The sequence below is a fragment of the Halichoeres trimaculatus genome, unplaced genomic scaffold (assembly GCF_033239565.1).
Source record: "Halichoeres trimaculatus isolate MK-OKI-2021-1 unplaced genomic scaffold, fHalTri1.1 fHalTri1_scaffold_7, whole genome shotgun sequence".
NCBI lineage: Eukaryota > Metazoa > Chordata > Actinopteri > Labriformes > Labridae > Halichoeres > Halichoeres trimaculatus.
The window spans coordinates 31,488,983-31,506,930 of NW_027437185.1; the positions used below are offsets into that span (position 1 = coordinate 31,488,983).

A 17,948-nucleotide genomic window follows, 5' to 3' on the forward strand; every position below is an offset into this window, starting at 1 on the left:
TTTAGGATTTTTTTGGTTTGGTTTTTTGGTTTTATATCCTGGAAGATGTGTTTTTCTTCAGAAAATGTACTCTGCAACCAGCAACATTGTAGTAATTGATTTAAGTGACGACCTCAAGGGCAACTTTTTTTGTTTCCCAGCTCTCTGCCACAAAAGGCCCTATTCATACTTTCAAAAAATGCAGAATTATCTGTTCTGCAAGAATCCTTTCGCCAACATCAACAAGGTTTGTTAAAATTGACTCAGAGGTTTTAGACCCAGAACTCTCAAAAGCCTCTACAATCACAAACGAAAGAATAGATGACACACCTCTGTCCGCACTTCTTGCCGATCCCACACTTCAGAGGAGCAGCTGCTCTTAATATTTTGGATATTTATTATGGTTCCTTTGCTTATTATACTCAGAATTCTGCCACGGGGTGATAACGTGGACATGCTCCGGGAGTGGATCGGGTGTGCTTATACAGTATATACAGCCATGTTGACGAGTGATGATGAATAACTATAAATATGACACTGACAAGAGGATTTACTGTCATGATGTATGGGCATGTGGGCTGCATGGATGGACTGGTGAGATCATTTTTGAATTTATCATTTAGTCATCTTCCTCACAGATGGTGAAGCCATCAGGAAATGAAAGTATGTGCACCTGTGCCATTTGCCAAGAGACAGGTAGATAAACCAGGTTATATTCCAGGTAAATATATAATCTAAACTATAATTTGATTTAAATAACATCATAGGAGAACTTCCTACAAGAAGATGTGATTTTAAATGATAAAGCTCTACAAGACGACATACGTACAATACACGCTTAAACGGACAAGTACAAAGTAATGATGCCGAGCGATTTATCAAGCCTAATGTGCCAAGCAGATGCTCAAACAGCTGTAATCATTAGAGATGGTGGCCATTAGCAGCATTGAGGGAGGAGGGAGGGAAGAGGGCCAGGCCCAGAGTGGAGGTCAGATATGTCAGCGCAGTCAGATTGTACCAAAGGGACCAAGCAATGTCCCCCTGGCATAACAAAACTCTGAAACCCCAGCTTAAAGGAAATATTTGGGGAAAAGGGCTTTACGTTTCACAAAGCCAGAGAGGAGAGTGAGAGACACGCAGAGAAAGAGATGATGGATTAACAGGAGAGAGAAATGCAGCAAGAGGATACAAGCAGAAAGCAGCTGTGAGGACTTAACCATCCCTGATGGGGTCTATAAAACAGCGTGAGATGGCGAGCATTTAGACAGGCTGGTGTATATATGTGGATATACATTATGTGTGTATAAGTAAAAGGCTGTGATACCTATATGTAACCAGGAAGCTAAAGCAAGGCCTCCACGTTTTAACTAAGAGATTCATTCTGGATGGCACCTCAGTGTAAGTGCTTGTGTGAACTGGTAAACTAAATGTCTGGGAAAGAATTCACTCAGTTTGAGGCCCGATCTATTCATCACACACTGCGATAAGAGAAGTTTACCATTTCCTCAAGTAGGACGGCTATTTACCCCCTAATTTCCACTGAGGAATTCAAGCGCTAATGCTACATGTCTCCTCCTAAAGCCTCTTTGTTATGGCTATAATGACCAGTTTAGCGTATGTGACTAGCTAGTGTTTGGTTTTGGAATGGGTATGCAGCATCCATTCAGAAACCCACAAGAGCTTCCCATAAAGACTGGGCTCCATTGTTGATACAGGCCTTGAGTGATACAGGGAACAGGATGTGACAGTCATGATGTGGAATCTGGACATTTGTATGGACGCAATGTCATCAACTGTCCTAGACTTAAAAACTTTTCCCTATAGAGTTTGTGGTTTAGAGGCTTTCTTTTCTACCCATGCTGAAAACTTAGACTGTATTGTAGATTAAAAACAATGTTTACTTCTTTAAAGAATGAACTTGATCAAACTTTGATCTATTAAACACCAACAGGAAACAAATAAACCATTTTCCAGGTAAATAAAAGTAATGAGAACATTTTTGCGTGACTGTGTTTTACAAAGATTTTACAAAGATTGACTATTGCTCAAAAAGTGATCCCCAAATGATTTAAGATGCTATGAGGAGGATCTGTTTTAATTGCACTCCTTCGCCACCTTGTGACCCTGGGTGTCCACACACTGTCATAAATTACTTTTAATGAGGCATGTGTTTGTTTTGGAATTAAAAAGAGATTGGCTTAAAACAAATGCTGTTTGTTTAAGACAACTTTTTACTGGACACAACGCCGAGGTACGGGACTTATCAGTACAGTTACGTAGCGCTACAGTTTGAAATGTGACATCAAGCAAACGTTGTAGCAGCCAGCTATATGTTAGCCCGATTTAAACACTGTCAGTTTGTAAGTAGTTTAGTAGCTGCCTGTATTTGGGTCAGCCAGTAGTCTGGTGCTTTAAGACATGTCCGTAATGTGTAACGTCAGTAAATCCGGGTTAGCTGTGTCGTGCTAGTCATCTACCAAGTAGAGCTAATGTAACCTCACTCTTCATTTTATTCATAGACTCTCAAGTTTGAAAAGACCACTGCAGAATAACTGCTTCATGTGGGTTGGAATGAGCATTATCACAAACAGTTTAGCCCCTGTGTTATAGAGTGATACAGCCTGAACTACAGGCTAATTAGCCTGTAGCTCAGGCTGTATCACTCTCCCGTTTTTTTTTCCTTCTACTTTTCTGTCCTTTTTCTGTGACAGTTAGACTCCAGTGTCCACCATCACTACAAAATTAGTCACAGAAATCGCTCTCAGCAGATAAAAACACAGATCTCTGTGTTTTATCTAGGGATAGACTGATTATTGGCCGGGCCGGTTATCGGGCCGATATTTGGCATTTTTAGGCATATCTGCATCTGCATTTTTTATAAATCCGACGGACGATAAGAAACAAATTTAAAACTGCGTTGTTGCAGCTCTGATGCAGCCTCGCCGCTGTCTACAGTCACTACTCAGTCCCCAGCACTGTCCCACCCACAGTACCATCTGATTGGTTACAAGCAGAGCCGTGGCTTGGGAAACAGCCAATCAGCAGTGCAGTTATTACAGTTATTGCAGTTACACTGAAATTTTGGAAAACTTTTTTTATTGTAGAAATCTTTAGCTATTTATTATTTTAAATTTTCATTTAACTTAGTAAAACATTCTGCTAAACCTGGAAGCTGTTTAATAAACTCATACTCAAAGGTATTTGAATTAAGTTAAGTCTTTGAGTCTGTATTGTTCAAAATTTTGAAACCAATATTTCCACGTTGACTGCAAATTAATATATTTCAAATATCGGTTATTGGCCTTCTTGATTACAAATAATCGGCATCAGTATTGGTCCAGAAAATCCATATCGGTCTACCTCTGGTTTTATCTAGATAAAGTGCTAGATAAACTTACTACTGAACTTCATCAACTGGCGTGGTGTTGTCATAGAGACCTAGACGTGCCATATATCAATCCCGTCCTGCTCAACCTGACCTGGAACCTAAGAAGTAGCAATTTAAAATAACCTGTAACCAGCAATATTGGTGCTGATAATCTCATTTTAAAGTGTGGATTACAATCAGGCATATATCTAGAAGGGAAACTTTTTCAAGATCACTTTCAAACTCCTCTCAGCCCCTTTAAACTCACTGACTTCAAGACAGAGCTTTTCCAAATGACCTAATCTTGCCTCTGAGACCAAGCCCCACTCTGGGAATTTCAGTTCATGTAAGATTTAGTGCACAGGATGCTTGAAACTTCTCCTCTCTTTAATAGCGGTTTTCTAAACAAAGCAACAAGGGAAGACGTGCTCCAATTACTCTCGTTCACAGCACAAGAGCTCTAAGAACCACCCGACCGGCTGCCGGGTCTTCTGTTCACTGTGCCTCCTCAGTCTTGGTAGAGAGGTTTGCGTTTTAACAAACTGCCTTATGTAAGCATCTGCTCAACCACAGGAGAATCAGAGCTGACATTTCAAAGCGCCGGCTGCTTTGCTTTCAGAACGCACCGACCCAAAGTTTCTACCTCAGCTCCATTCATCATGCCTAACGACTGGATGACAGAGTGAAGGCCGTCCGTCATCGCCCTCAAACACCCCCATGCTGCTTTCCACTCCTTCCACCACCTCTTCTCGCCATGCCTCCCGTACGTCTTTCATTGACAGGCTAACCCCAGCTGAAATACTCCTCCATCTGTGGCTCCTTCTGCTCGTGCTGGAAAAGCAGGAACTCGCCCTTTTCAATCTCAGAAACAACAGACAAGAGTCTCCTGCCGGGGGTCAACAGAGCGCTCTGCTGGGTGTCCTAAAGATGTTAGAGGAAGGTTTGGGGTTTCAGGTGGGGGCTTGTGGAAGGCTTTATCACATTTAGAGTCTGGACATGGATTGGGTGATGAGATCAGGGGAGTATTGTATTTCAGGATGTCATCATGATGTAATAATTTATTTACCCTGAAGATCTGTAACACACATGTGGAAATGCTCTCAGATTTTAGTATCTGATAGTTGTTCAGGGTACCCAGCAGGAAGTGTCTACCGCTAACACATCCCTGTGCTGCAGACTGATAAGTAAATTACCTTGCTTTGTTTCAAGTTTTTACTTTATTTTTTAAAATTGTGTAAATTAAATGATTTTATTTTTTTTCAAAAAATAACGTGAATTACTGATTTTTTCACGTGTGTCTTGTTAGACATGAACTTTAACAGCTTACAGAATTTATTTAAAGTATTTTTTTTTCTGTTTTGAGCTCTTGCTTTAATTCATCTTTGTGGTTAACATAGAAAAGCACAAGTTGCAGAGAGTATTGATGGGAATTGAAAACTGGTTCCTTTTCAGAATCAATAAGAAATGTTTCAATTAGTGCTGTCAGGTGATTAAAAAATTATCTAATTAATTACAGGATTTTTTTATTAATTAATCTAATTAATTGCATTTTAATCTCATATCTGCTAAAGTCCCCCAAACAAAGAACCTGAATTCTCAGACATCACAAAATTTTAGTTCATGACTAATCAGATACATACATGAAGAAGAGCTGATTTGTAAATCCACATTTCCTAAAATTCAATTGCAACCGTTTACTGCGTCTATAGAAGTAAAATATGTTTTTCAGCGGGGGGAGGCGGGGTCTGGTGGAGCTTGTCAATCAAAATCCTGCTTGTAAACTACTGTGGGTGAGAGCGAAGTGCTCTTTGGATGAGAGCTCAGCATGGATATTAGGAGAAGATGTGAGATGACAGAGGCATAGCTGGACGCTGCAAGTCAGAAAAGTTCAGACAGCTCAGGCCCCAACTGAGGATGTGTTGTGGTAGTTCAGAGAGAAAGAGCGGCGCAATCTTGAGAAAAGAAGACCGAGATCATGGAAAGAATCAAAGGATGGAGCGCCTGAGACAAACATGATCTAAAAAAAAAGTATGTTGCGTCTGTTTTTTGGATCAAAAATCCATTACATGCAATAAATAGTCATAGAATATATTATTTTTTGGGTCTTAAAAGATCGTTCAAGATACACTGAAAATGGCTGGCAGGGAACAAGTTAATCTTATGTTAATTTTAATAACACATTAATTTGCGGTGTAATTAATGAATCTAATTAAAGTGACAGCCCTAGTTTCAATCCATTAATATCGTCAGACTTCGTGCTTAACGATTACCTTGTCAATTCTTTACACTATGCTGGAGCTACAGTACTTTACGTGACTAGTCTGCCGCAGCTATCTTAGCTTAGCAGTTAGATAACGTTTTCCAAGAAAACTCTGAAAACTTAAGAATAAAGTTTTTCTAAGGAACTGAACACATAAAGAAATGTACATTACTCTATCACAGGGGATTCCTATTCAGTACATTCAACATGGTATAAATCTCCTTATTTACCAAAAACGATGTAAACAAACTAGCGCTAGCTTGATGCTAATGTAAATAGATGATTGCATTGATATGCTAGGAGTTTGCATACATTGGTATAACTTCGGCTTCGGAATAGAATTTCAACTTTCATCTCAGAAACATATCACAGTTACTGTATACTTCCAAACAACTTAGAATAATGCTATAACCACTTAGAGACACTAGATGGCCTACTTGAGTCAATAATGGATACATTTTTACTTATTTCTGTATATTTATGTCTAGAGATATCCAGATCCAGAGACCAATTGCATATTTATTTACTTTTAAACTCCAATTAATTTTGTTGACTTAGAAAACATGTAAAGCTACTTTTTTTTTTACAGAGAAAATTTACAGAAGGACTTGATAAGGGAATCGTGAAGAATGAAGCAATGAATTTCTTCTATAATTAATATCAATATATGATTTTGAATTTTGCTAGTTATCAATGAATCATGACCTTGCACTGAAATTCAGCTGTTGTCAAAACACATAAGACAGTTAAAAGTTTCTTTACATTGTTTTTACCAAGAAGGAAAAGAATCATGTGTTCAACAAAACCACTTTTCGGACAACGGAGAGCTTCATGTGCTTTAACGAGGTCTGAGGTTTTGCCTGTGGTGGGAAAGCTCAAGAGTTGAATACTCACATCAAGAGTGTCCTCATTGATCACAAGCATGCCCATGTTCTTGGTCAGCAGTTTGCAGGAATGTCCTGCGGCAAAACAGAAAACAAGACATGAAACTTTGTGTCCTCAAGCAAACTTGTTTTTCTTGAAAAGGCTGGAAGGGAAGCATGGATGAATAAAAAAAAAATCTGCAGTAAAACCAAAAACAAATTACTACATAAAACTGAAGTTTAGTGTCCAGAACATAATGTGCACACACAGAGAGACTCATTAATAAACAAAAAAGGATAAAACTTCATGAGAATTGATATCAAACAAATAAGAGACACAACAGTGAGCAAAAAAAGATTCAAAGGAGGACCAATTAAAGTGTTACAGTTCAGAGCCAGTGTCTCAGGACATGACTAATGAGTTTGGTTTACTAGGGTTTGTCAGTTTCCTGTTTTAATAAGCAGTTACAACTCTGAGTTACCCAACATGGCCCTCTGGGGAGCGCTCGGCTCGGCTCTTGGCTGGGACAGATGCTCAGGGTCACCAGCAAGGTGGTGGAGGGAGCCTCCACGAAATGTTTCTCAAACCCAGACTGAAGCCTTCAGTTTAAAAAGCCTGGCTGTATGAAAAGGCTGCGTGCCATCTGTGGCAGAACCACACGAATATTTGTGGGCTTCAACACTTTGCTTCTGTCTGGAGAGAAATTTTAGTTTCTTTAAGGGGGTTACCACAAAGCCTGTGTTTTGTGAATCCATGGGTGGCATTCTCTATGAGTGAAACTGAGATAAGAATACGCATGAAAACACACAGCAACTGTCAGACACAATAGCGCACACACAGGACACACACAGAGGGGGGGCTTGCATGAGGAAATGAAGGAGTCAAAACTAAACAGGGTCGGGGTCTGGGTCTGCCAGATTGTTTTCTTAAGTGCAAAGGTGCAAACGTCCAAAAATTTGCCAATGTGAGGAAAACGTCTCCCCCTCTCAACACAACGTCTCCGCTCCCTTCCCCCCGTGTCCATTCCTGCCACAGCCCTTCCGCTTAATGTGTTTACCTTAAGCTCATTTGACTGCGGCTGGGCTGCTCTTTTTTATTTCACAAGAGAAAGTTGAATTCATGGCTTTTCTTCATCTGAGGCGGAACTAAACACTGCTCCCTGTGGACGTTAAGGAATGTGTAGCGGGGACACTCAAGTCACAGCAATCTCAGATATTGTACAGGAAGCAGCACTTACTGTAGAGATATGCTAAGCTATAGAGGGCAGTCAAAGTGGACACCACACACTGGGAGGTGTGAATTAAGACCTCAAATAAATAACTGAAACAGCAAATGAAGGTTTTATGGGAGCTTTTGCATCATGAGGTTTTGCTTCAGAGACTGATGCAGCTTCTCTGTGAAATCAACATAACATTTCTTTACAGCTCCAGTAGTATTTTCCTCAACACGCCAAAGAGCAGCCACTTTCCTTTCATTGAATCCTGGCGTGGATTATAGCATTACATACCTTTAACTCCCCTCAACAAACAGCTCTCAGCTCTGGGAGCATGTCCCAGAGCAAACACTGCTGTTTCCTAAGGCAGCCAGACGCATGGTGTCAGACTGCTTACTGTACGTTATGTCATGAGGTTTACAGGCAACCTCAGAAAAATGACAGACTTTACAGTTTCATTGCCTTCATCGGCTTAATACTCTGCGCCAAGAGTGCAGTATGGGTGGTTCAGGCCACCGAGAAACATAGAGTCATCTAAATGTGATGGGCCAGCTTCGTCTGTCTCATGTAACAGTATGTGCACCATTTACTCTTGCAATGGCGATCATCTTTCATTGAGGAAAATAGTAAAAAAGCAAAGTCAATACTGAGCGGAGATTATGCAGAGCGACTTTGTCGAAAGGCAGACTTTAAAAAAAAAAAAAAAAAAAAAAACACCTCTCAGTGAGCGTGTGTTTCTGCAGGGCTCTCACACATCTGGGCACTGCGGGCACAAAGAGCTGATTCAGTCCGGCCGCAGAGGTAGGTAGAGCCACAAACGGAGGCACTTTTCATATCCATTTTTCTGGAATCTGTGTTCAAAGGCGGCTGTGTTCAAAGATTGTTTACCAGCATATCAAACAGGTATCAACAACAGGTCGAATTCAAGAAACTGATCTGTTCGTTTGGAAGACTTAGTCGCATTTCTGATAACATCTGCTGCCTCTCGAGCCAGATATGTAAGATCTGCATCTTTGTGTGCATATGCATGTTATTTATTTCATGCCACTGCAGGGTACTCATATATCATGTAGCATACTGCGACTGATGCTCTACAGGGTATACGCCCAAATCCTCAGTTTAAGACTTTTTAAAAAACCTTTCAAAAAGAGTAAAGACTTTGTTGCGACTTTCAGTTGTTGTTGGCAACCCCTCTTTAACAGTTGTAGTTTGCATTTTTGCAGAAATTATGTGATCTGAGAAGAAATGAAGCTTGAAAGAATAAATAAAACTAAAGGCAGGTTTATCGACACTCCTACAACAAGTTACCTCCAGGCCAACTTGCTGAAAAAAATGAGAAATTATTTCGTCATTTTCAAAATTTAGGACATGTGCCTGAGATTGTGTGATTTGCTTGACTGTTGTATTTAATTTCTAGAGTTGTGTTAATGTTGCATTCAAATTTGCTTTTTGAACTAGCTGGTGTATTTACCTCTCACAATCTTTACGGTTGTATTTCGTTGTAACTAGAGTCTTTATGTATTTATTTTATTTTATTCTTTTCATTTTTTGTATTTTTCTACTGACTCCATCAATTTCTGCTGTTAACACAATAATGCCCCAGTTTGGGATCAATAAAGTAATTCTCTTCTACTCTATTCTATTCTATTTTATAACTCTGTCAGCCAAATAAGGACAGTCGCAAGGAGGAAAATGAATATTCATGGATATTTTTGGAGCCAAAGTTTGAATACCTTTAAAATTTAATACTTCATAAAACCACAATTGAGACTTTTAAGACTTTTTAAGACCCCGCGGACACCCGAAAGGCTTTCAGCCTCCAGTTCACATAGACTGTATATAGAGTGGACAGCATGGCTCCGCCATTTATCATTGTACGGTTTTGAAGCCAAAATACCGCCGTTTCAGGCGCCACCATTGTAGCAGTTTGGAGCCAGATTCTGCGCAGTAGAGACGATGAGGGATTCTGGGAGAATCTGAGTGCAGCTGGGTGACCAAAATATATATATATTTTTTTTCTTTCGAGAGTCTAATCACTTTCTGACTCTACCGCCCAACATATTCTACAATCCCCCCAAAAAATACACGAGAACGGCAGCTGTCAATCATCGTTAAACATGACGTAAATTCTTGTTTTTAACCTCTTATAACTAATGAAAACGAAACTTTTCAGGAAAAAAGAGGACTTGGATACAAGGCAGCCAAATAATATCTTCAAATCACCACAACAATCGGACGTGAGCAACATTTCAACGAGGTGTATTAATTTATCAAAGTTTGACCACAGCCCATCTGGGATGGCTGGAAAGCCGGATTTTTAAACCTATACTGAAGCCAGTCACCAGGGGGAGACGTTTTTGTGGAGACCTCACTTCGAGCAGAGCAAGCAGACGTCCATTTTTTTTACAGTCTATGGTAGTTCATCCTACAGGGTGAAGAATGAGTAACTGTACTAAGCTGACAAAATATTTAGCACACAGGTCAACTAAATTATTTCATCGGACTTTTCTCTTTCTCTTTCTCTTCTCTTTTTCAGGAAATGCTAAAAATGGGATAAGGAAGAAATGATTAAATTTTGGAGGGGATCTGGATCACCGTCTGGATCCAGGACTTTTTTAAAGGATTCTTTATCATTGTGAGATAGGGCCGTTTTCACCATAAGTGTATATAACTCCACGATAAATGTTCAGATTGCTTTGCAAAACAATACCAGACAAGGTCACCATGATTTCTGACAGATGTAAAAGTAAGATCCAGATCCTGACAATATTCTGGATACTAAGATCTGGAATATGAAATATGTACTGGGTCATCATAATTTTCAACACTGTCAGGAAACAAATTATCGTACAAACCTGCAACTAACACTAAATTGTAGCAGACAGTCTGCTGAAAGGGAGGAGGCTGTGTATGTTTGCATTTGTTTGTCGTGTTTTAGATGATGGACTCAATAAGGCTGGGTTAACTGCAAACTGAATCGCCATTCGGGGAATAATAGCCGCCTGAATCTGAGACATTTTCTCTTTGGTTAGGACTGAGTGCACAAACAGAGCTGTGTCATGATGCACAAATGCTAATGGGAGTGTGGGTGAGCATTGTGTTTCATGAGGTTGAGTTTAGTGGTTGAGGGGAGCACTACTCAGTCTGGGAATTTCCCATCATGAAGGGAAGACATTTCACATGAGAAAACGACTCTGTGCTGCTCATTTAGCTTTGAGATTCTCCAATAGGAAGCTTGTATAACAGCTGCTGGGTTTAGAGAGAAGTGGGCATTCAGGGGGCATGATGAGCCACACGATTTTGCAACTGAGTTGTGTTGTGAGAACTGTATGTTTCATTGTTTAGGAGCCTGCCTTACATGAGATATATTCAGGATGTTTTGGCCTCTTCAGCTCAGAGTCTGTGGTGAAATTATAGAAGAGCAACACTTAATTGCAGGATTACACTTTAAATCCTGTAGGTATTTTTATTCAAATCCACAGCATGATCTGATGGAGGCCCATCTGTCAGGCCCCGGCACTTGAGTCCAGCTGCATTATTAGCATCAGTCTGTTACTCCACTACAGTTTAACTGCACTTAGTCTGTATCGGATTTCTGCCAATTTTATGGGCAACAGGGAGACAGAGCGTGAGGGGAACGACTTAAAGCTTAAAGATTGAATCATTCAGATGAGACACACTGGATCTCAACAACCTCCAAGAGGTTTTAGTTCATTCAACAACATATCAAATCCCTGAGTCTTACCAATATTAATAGCTGTTTCTTGTTTGTCGCCTGTCAGGATCCAGATCTTGATGTCAGCTTTCATAAGAGTCTCGATGGTCTCAGGCACCTTGTCCTGCAGCTTGTCCTCGATGGCCGTGGCTCCCAGAAGCTGCAGGTTCTGTGTGCGAAATGAGAAAACCAGAAAAAAATCTCCATAAAAAGTGGATCAGATGAGAGGAAGGCCTTTACAACCTCATGTGTCAGTGAAACATGCGCACCAGGATTGTGTCACTCACTCAGCCGTGTTTTTACCCTCATCAGCTGCGATTGTTTATCACCCAGAAAAACCACCACAGGGTTAAAGGGGTTTGGGTGTGTCACTCTGCCCCATATGTGTGTGAATATGTGTTTGTCCGTGTGTGTATTTGCAGACGTGATTTCTCCCACACACCCACAAAACTCAGTGTGTGTGTTTTCCCAGGAAACTTGGTGGTTCCCTGGCTGGTTGGTTGTGGGCTCATATGGGGCCATAACTGGTCCACAGATTTGACGAGACCCAGGGGCAGAGGGGAGACAGGAGCCAGCCATAGAGGAAAAGCAGGGGAGGCTCCTGCTGCCTGAACATCTGTAGCTCCGTCCTCTAATCAGCTGGAACCACAGAGAGCAGAAAAGCTCCGCCTGAGGACGAACATGACTCTATCTGATGAATCCTCTTTCACCTTTTGATGTGAACTCTTCCTTTGTTACTGTGGATGTTGTTTAAGTTGCTCTTTGTGTTTTTTTGGTACAGGGACCACTTAGATCAGGATTTCATCCTCTGAGCAAGGGAGGTTCTTAAAACTGGCCTCCAGACAAATCCTGGGAGACTGTGTCTGGTGTTAAAGCTCGAAACATAAGTCAAAGGATGGCAGCTGCAAGTCTTTGTTTATGTCCTTCCAAAAGAGCGGATTCCATATCTCTGAGTACATTTTTCATAAACCATAAAACTGAACTTCAATCAGAGTAAGTTGGATGAAAAATCTTTACTTTAAATAAAATCTGTTGACATGATCACTCTCAGACAGGTTAAGTTTGTTAGAGGACTTCTTAGTGTCCAAAACAGATGATATTGTTTGTGAAGTTGAGAAGTGTAACAAAATAAAAAACTAAGATTTTGGGGTGCAGATGGCCTAGCCATCTAGGTCGCGCCCCATGAGGTTCGCCCTTGAGTGGGTAGCCCGGGTTCAGGTCAGGCCTGTGGCCTATTTCCCAAATGTCATTGCCTACTCTCACCCTGTTTCCTGCTGTATCCACTGTCCTGTCTTCTCTGCTTAAAAGCATGAAAATCCCCCCAAAAATAACTTAAAAAATAGATTTTGATGAAAAAAGAAGCATTTCTGAAGCCGAAACATTAAAATCCTGAATGTTTCCAGCATCTTAATCATAGGGTTAAGACACTTTACTGTCATTTCTGCACATTATTTTTTACTATTTGGAACAACTTGTTGAAAAATGGCCACCACCTGCAAAATAATTGGAAGATAATTCGACACGAATGATCAAAAATATGGGGTTTTTTTTAGTATAGTAATTAAGGATGTTCAATACCACTATTTCTTAGACCAATACCAGTACGAGTACTTCCTCTTGAGTATTCTAAATCGAGAACTGATACCACTAGTAATTTTGGTTCAAAAAAATTTAATTAACAGCGACATATCATTTTGAACAAAGACAGCAAAGTCACTCTGCCGTTAAGTCCAAAATAAAACAAAAAAAATCCTCTCTGAGTTAACCAATTTTTAATTAATTAATAAAAGTGCCAAAAAAAACTTGCAACTGTCGGGTTATAGAATTTTTTAAAATAAACTGAAGTGCAAAATAAAACTTTTTAATTTTTAAATCTCCCTGGTTCATTCATGTTGTCTGAACTGGTCCTGACGCATATTTGCTGTGGTGTCAAACCACCGAAAGTAGGGGCAACTACTGGACATGAGGACTTATGGTACTGCTGGTATCATGAGTATCGATACCTTGGAAAAAGGCTGATACTGGTACACCAATACTCGCCTATCCCTTATGATAATATAAGCTGGAGATGCCTCAGTGTCTAATCTGGGGTTTTGTGTCTTGCCCAAAGACCCTTTTCAATATCATGTGTTACATAGTTCAGAAATATATATGTTGGTGTGATTTAATACGTAGGGGTTCATATAAGTTCATATAAGCTTTGCTTCCTCCTGTTTTTTGGGGGGTGGTTGCTTTAGTTGTTATAAAAGGCTGATTTTTGTATCATTGTTGCTCTTTTGGCAACAAATTGTGAACTTTTTTTTTACTTAATTCATCTTTTTTTCTCTTTCTCATATGCAAATGTTTGAGATAGATAAAAATCAAATCAACCCTTTGGCATGTTGACAGTTTGGGCAGAGACCAAATCACCAACCCTAGAGCTGGATGACCAGAAATGGAGGCCGATCTACTTACAGGTTTAAAATAAAATCACTTTGAACCTAATTTCAATCATTTGGAACAATAAAGGATCCCCACATGAGTGATTTATCAGCTGAGGTCTGACTTGTTCCATTAAATTTCACCACAACTCCACTGTGCCCCCATGTGGTGTCTCTGAGTGCATTTCCAAGCACGGGTGGCCCCAAGGAGCAATGAACCCCGAGGCCTGGCAGTATCAGTGCCCCTCTCTGCCCATTAAGCAGAACACATTACATTTTCCTCTCTGACAGCTTTTATGTTTATTTCATGATTGATTGCGTCCATTTGTTTTGGGCAGCCACCAGCAGCGTGAAGAGCATGCCAAGTGGTTGATTTACGACTGTGGCTTCCTGTGTTTGATGAGTGCTTCCACATAGACCCACCTCACAGGAAACCCACTCTACCTGCTGCTGAAGCCTTGAATCTCTCTTACATAAACACGCCGTTTGGAGCTTTTTAACATGTCCAGGTGTGATTACACTTTTGTCCAGTAGTTACAGAGGAGGACTTGAATGTGTGCCTATTTTTCTGCAGGGAAGCCTATTAAAATCCTTTGTAACAAACCCTATACATCAAGAAGTTCTGCTATTTTAATACCCGAGCTAATTTTTCACATATGTAGAGGTTTAAATGACTGGTGGGTCAGAAAAAAATTGGAAGTGCTCCAGTGCTGCAGACAGCAATGTGTGTGGACGACCGTGTACATGGAGTCACAGACGTGCTTGTTTTATGACTGCTTGCCACCTTTTGTGTTTAACATTATAGAAATGATCTTAAAAAGTTGAATAGATTTAAAGAGACATATTTTTTTGTTTCCTTTGTAAGTGGAGAGTTGTTTAAGGAGAAGTTTGACTGTGAAATCTTGAATGAGAGATGGATAACCATGGAAGTTAAAGCAAGAGAGAAAGTAGGGATTGAAAAGTAAAAACAACACAGTAAAAGAAAACGTGGACCTCCTGGTTTGAGGATCTGATACTCTACAAACACACTTCTCTTTACAAACCTTCTCAATCAGCTCGTAGCTCTCCTCCAGTTTCAGGGCTCTGTTCTGCAGCGAAGTGGAGGCTCTGTGCTGGATCTCCAGCCACTGCTGATAGGATGACTCACTGACATCTGCCACCGCAAAGCACAGAGTGCGCAGCCCTGGAAGATGTCAGAAAGCAATTATTATCCATTTCAAAACCTTCATTTGATGAAAAGATAGGGTTGTCCAGGAAAGAGTGTCATTAAGTATTGCTGTGGCTCACTTGAAAGCAACACAGAAAATGAAAGAAGACAAAGTAGTATGTGCTTTTTCTGTTTCAAAGAGTGAAAATAAAGGATGTTTCATGTTTTATTTTGAAAAGATAAAGCATTTAGAATATTTACAGCTGGATGATGGAAACCTTTTTTATCCGTTTGGATTGGTTTTATAGTTTGCTGAAATTGTAACCACAAACAGAAGAGAAAACTTTGACAATTGCCGTACTTGAGTCTAAGCTAATGTAGCCAACTGTTAGCTATGGCTGCCTTTTGCAGCAGCTCTCTCTTCTTTGTCCGTTTCTTGTAATTTTTTCATCTCTTTTTTTGTAATCTTTGTATTTTGAGTGGATCATTACTTTGTATGGCTCATTTGTTGGTCATGGACACCAAACTTTTTGTGTCTTCAGTGATATTTTTACTACCTTTTCTCCTATGTTTGTCTGGAGATCCTACATGCAACCATGGCTGCATTGTTTAAATGTGAACTCAGCTGTTAGCAGCCTGTGGCATGTCAGTGCTAACTGGTGTAAGGCCTGATGTTTTCCCACGAGGTGAGGAGAAAGAGGTTAGGACAACATGCAGGTGTGAGCTAAGAAGTGACGACATGGACATGTCCTTCAATCCATCGTTACTGGGAACGTAAGATCTATGTCCAATAAGATGGATGAGCTAGCTGTGCTAACCCAGCAACAGAGGGAATACCAGAAGGCAGAGTAGCATCATGCCATTCACAGACATGGCTAACGGAGCTAACATCAGACACTAACGCCACATTGGAAGAACTTCACCTGCTGTAAGCAGACAGGATCCAGGAAACAGAGACTGAACAGACTGCTGAAGAAGCTCAGTCCTGGACCCTGTGGAGGTGGCGGCTGGCTGAACTGGACAATGATGGACAAGGTGTCATCATCTATTTTCTTTTGGACCTTTTTGCACTTTCTGTACACTTTCTTACTTTTGTTTTCTTGATTGCTGCTGTGACTTCAATTTTGTTGTACTTGTTACAATGACAATAAAGTTCTATTCTCTTCTATTCTATAAGAATGTTTAACTTGGTTTAGGTAATCAATGTCCGCGTACTGTGTTAGTTAAAAATAAGCTGTCAGACTCTTTGCGTACGTCTACATATAAAAAGTGAATTCTGAACAAAAAGGAAGCTGTGTTTTAATCATTCAATTGCAGAGCCTTACGATCTTTAAAATCTGTCCTGAATTCTATTTTTAGCCCACATTCAATATTCCCAATGACATCATTCTGCTGCTGTCTCACAAGGGGGCAGTATGAATACAGAACAAAAGGGAGCGTCTGTGATGCACTTCCCTTCTGCTTCACTGACTTTAATTTGCACTTCTTTGTCACATATGCTCAGATTTACTGTTTGGTGAAAAATCTAAATTGCAGGTTTGAGAGGAAGGTGAGATACATCTGCTGCAGCTGAAGCCAAAGAGAAACAAGGAGGCACACAAATAAAGGATCCTTCAATGTGTTTCTACCTCTGGCAGGCAGGGGGCGATGTGAGTCCACTCACCCTCAGTTGCAAACTGTTCCAGGTGCTTCAGTGTAATCTCTTTGTACCTCGAGCTGTCTGCCAGGCGGTCATAGATTACTGTGTCCTGAAGGGAGAGAAACACATGTTGGTTACTGACACCCACAGAGGAGAGAAAGGAAGCACCTGGATGCAGTCAGCTGGGTCAATGTGGGCTCTCAGGTCTGAACCCAAACATAATGTTTCTCTCACAATGATTTACTCATTTGCTCATCAATCTACAAATCAGATTTATCCAAGGAGGGGTGATTTGTGAAGCTGTGACAGGGCCAAGGATGCAGAATGTGAACCTGAGATAACACAAACATGAATCTTTAGCTTATCTTGTGTAGTTGTCTTTTATAGTTTAGAGATCAAATGAATTGAAAACCTGCTGAAAGTAACTAAATGTGCATTAAACTGTAATAATTTCCAGATCCTTTAAGAATGCAGCAAAATGTTTATTTATCTGTAACCCAGATACACCTAAAGTATGTCACTGTGGAATAAGATCTGGTTTGTTTGCAGCAGCAGCAGGGTGCCGGTAAAAGCTTTGTTGTTCTTGTGTGAAATAAAGATATTTTTTCTTTATGTTTTTGCCCATCGGAAACATTTCCTGACAAGAGCGAAAGGCAACAAGGGTGTGTGTATGCGTGTGTGTAAGATGGTGCTGATGGGCTGTCATGTGTTGCCATGGAGAGAGACAGACACTCACAGCTCCTTTGCAGTAGAGGCGGATCTTCCCAGATGGGGTGCGCATGATGACTGACATCCTCTTCCTCGCGCTGTGAGAAAAAAAGCAGAAGAAAGAAAAAGGAGAGAAAGAAAGAGAGAAGGTGGGATAAGCAGAAACAGACGGAGAGACATCACATCAGAAGGTGTCAAAGCCACTGCAGCAAATTATCAAGCGCTGTGTGAGCCAGCAGATGTCGGCTGAAATTAGAAATCAACAGATATACGGTAACGAGATGTCACACCTTGCTCACAGGGTTAATTAGTACAAATAACAAGAGCTAAGAGAAAATAAAAGATTCTGATGTCATACAACTTTTTAAATTTCACATAACACACACTAATCCTTTATTCAAAACACTTATTTACCTTGTAAACTCCAGCACATGCAGTAGCTCGTACTTCTCCTCCGTACCGAGCTAAATATAAACAGACAGACAAGTTAATACAATCTGACAGAACACATCTCAACCCGTCTTCTTCTGAGACAACTTATCTTTAGCAGCACAAGCCAACCCCGCCAACCTGCACAAATCAGACTTAATTGCACTTTAAATCTGTTTATCAGTTGCTTGTGCCGAGCTGATGGAG

At 40.4% G+C, this 17,948-nt stretch overlaps 1 protein-coding gene across 2 annotated transcripts in view; it reads right to left on the reverse strand.

The window, feature by feature from the left end:
- atp8a1 (ATPase phospholipid transporting 8A1) overlaps nucleotides 1–17,948 on the reverse strand; it is a 143,193-nt gene that overhangs the window by 45,204 nt on the left and 80,041 nt on the right. For both annotated transcript variants that reach the window (XM_074673515.1, XM_074673514.1), the window contains 6 exons: nucleotides 17,727–17,776; nucleotides 17,341–17,410; nucleotides 16,629–16,713; nucleotides 14,862–15,001; nucleotides 11,429–11,567; nucleotides 6,501–6,565 (listed from right to left, as the gene is read on the reverse strand). In XM_074673515.1, coding sequence (XP_074529616.1) covers nucleotides 6,501–6,565; nucleotides 11,429–11,567; nucleotides 14,862–15,001; nucleotides 16,629–16,713; nucleotides 17,341–17,410; nucleotides 17,727–17,776 — 549 coding nt within the window. The remainder of the gene's footprint in view (nucleotides 1–6,500; nucleotides 6,566–11,428; nucleotides 11,568–14,861; nucleotides 15,002–16,628; nucleotides 16,714–17,340; nucleotides 17,411–17,726; nucleotides 17,777–17,948) is intronic.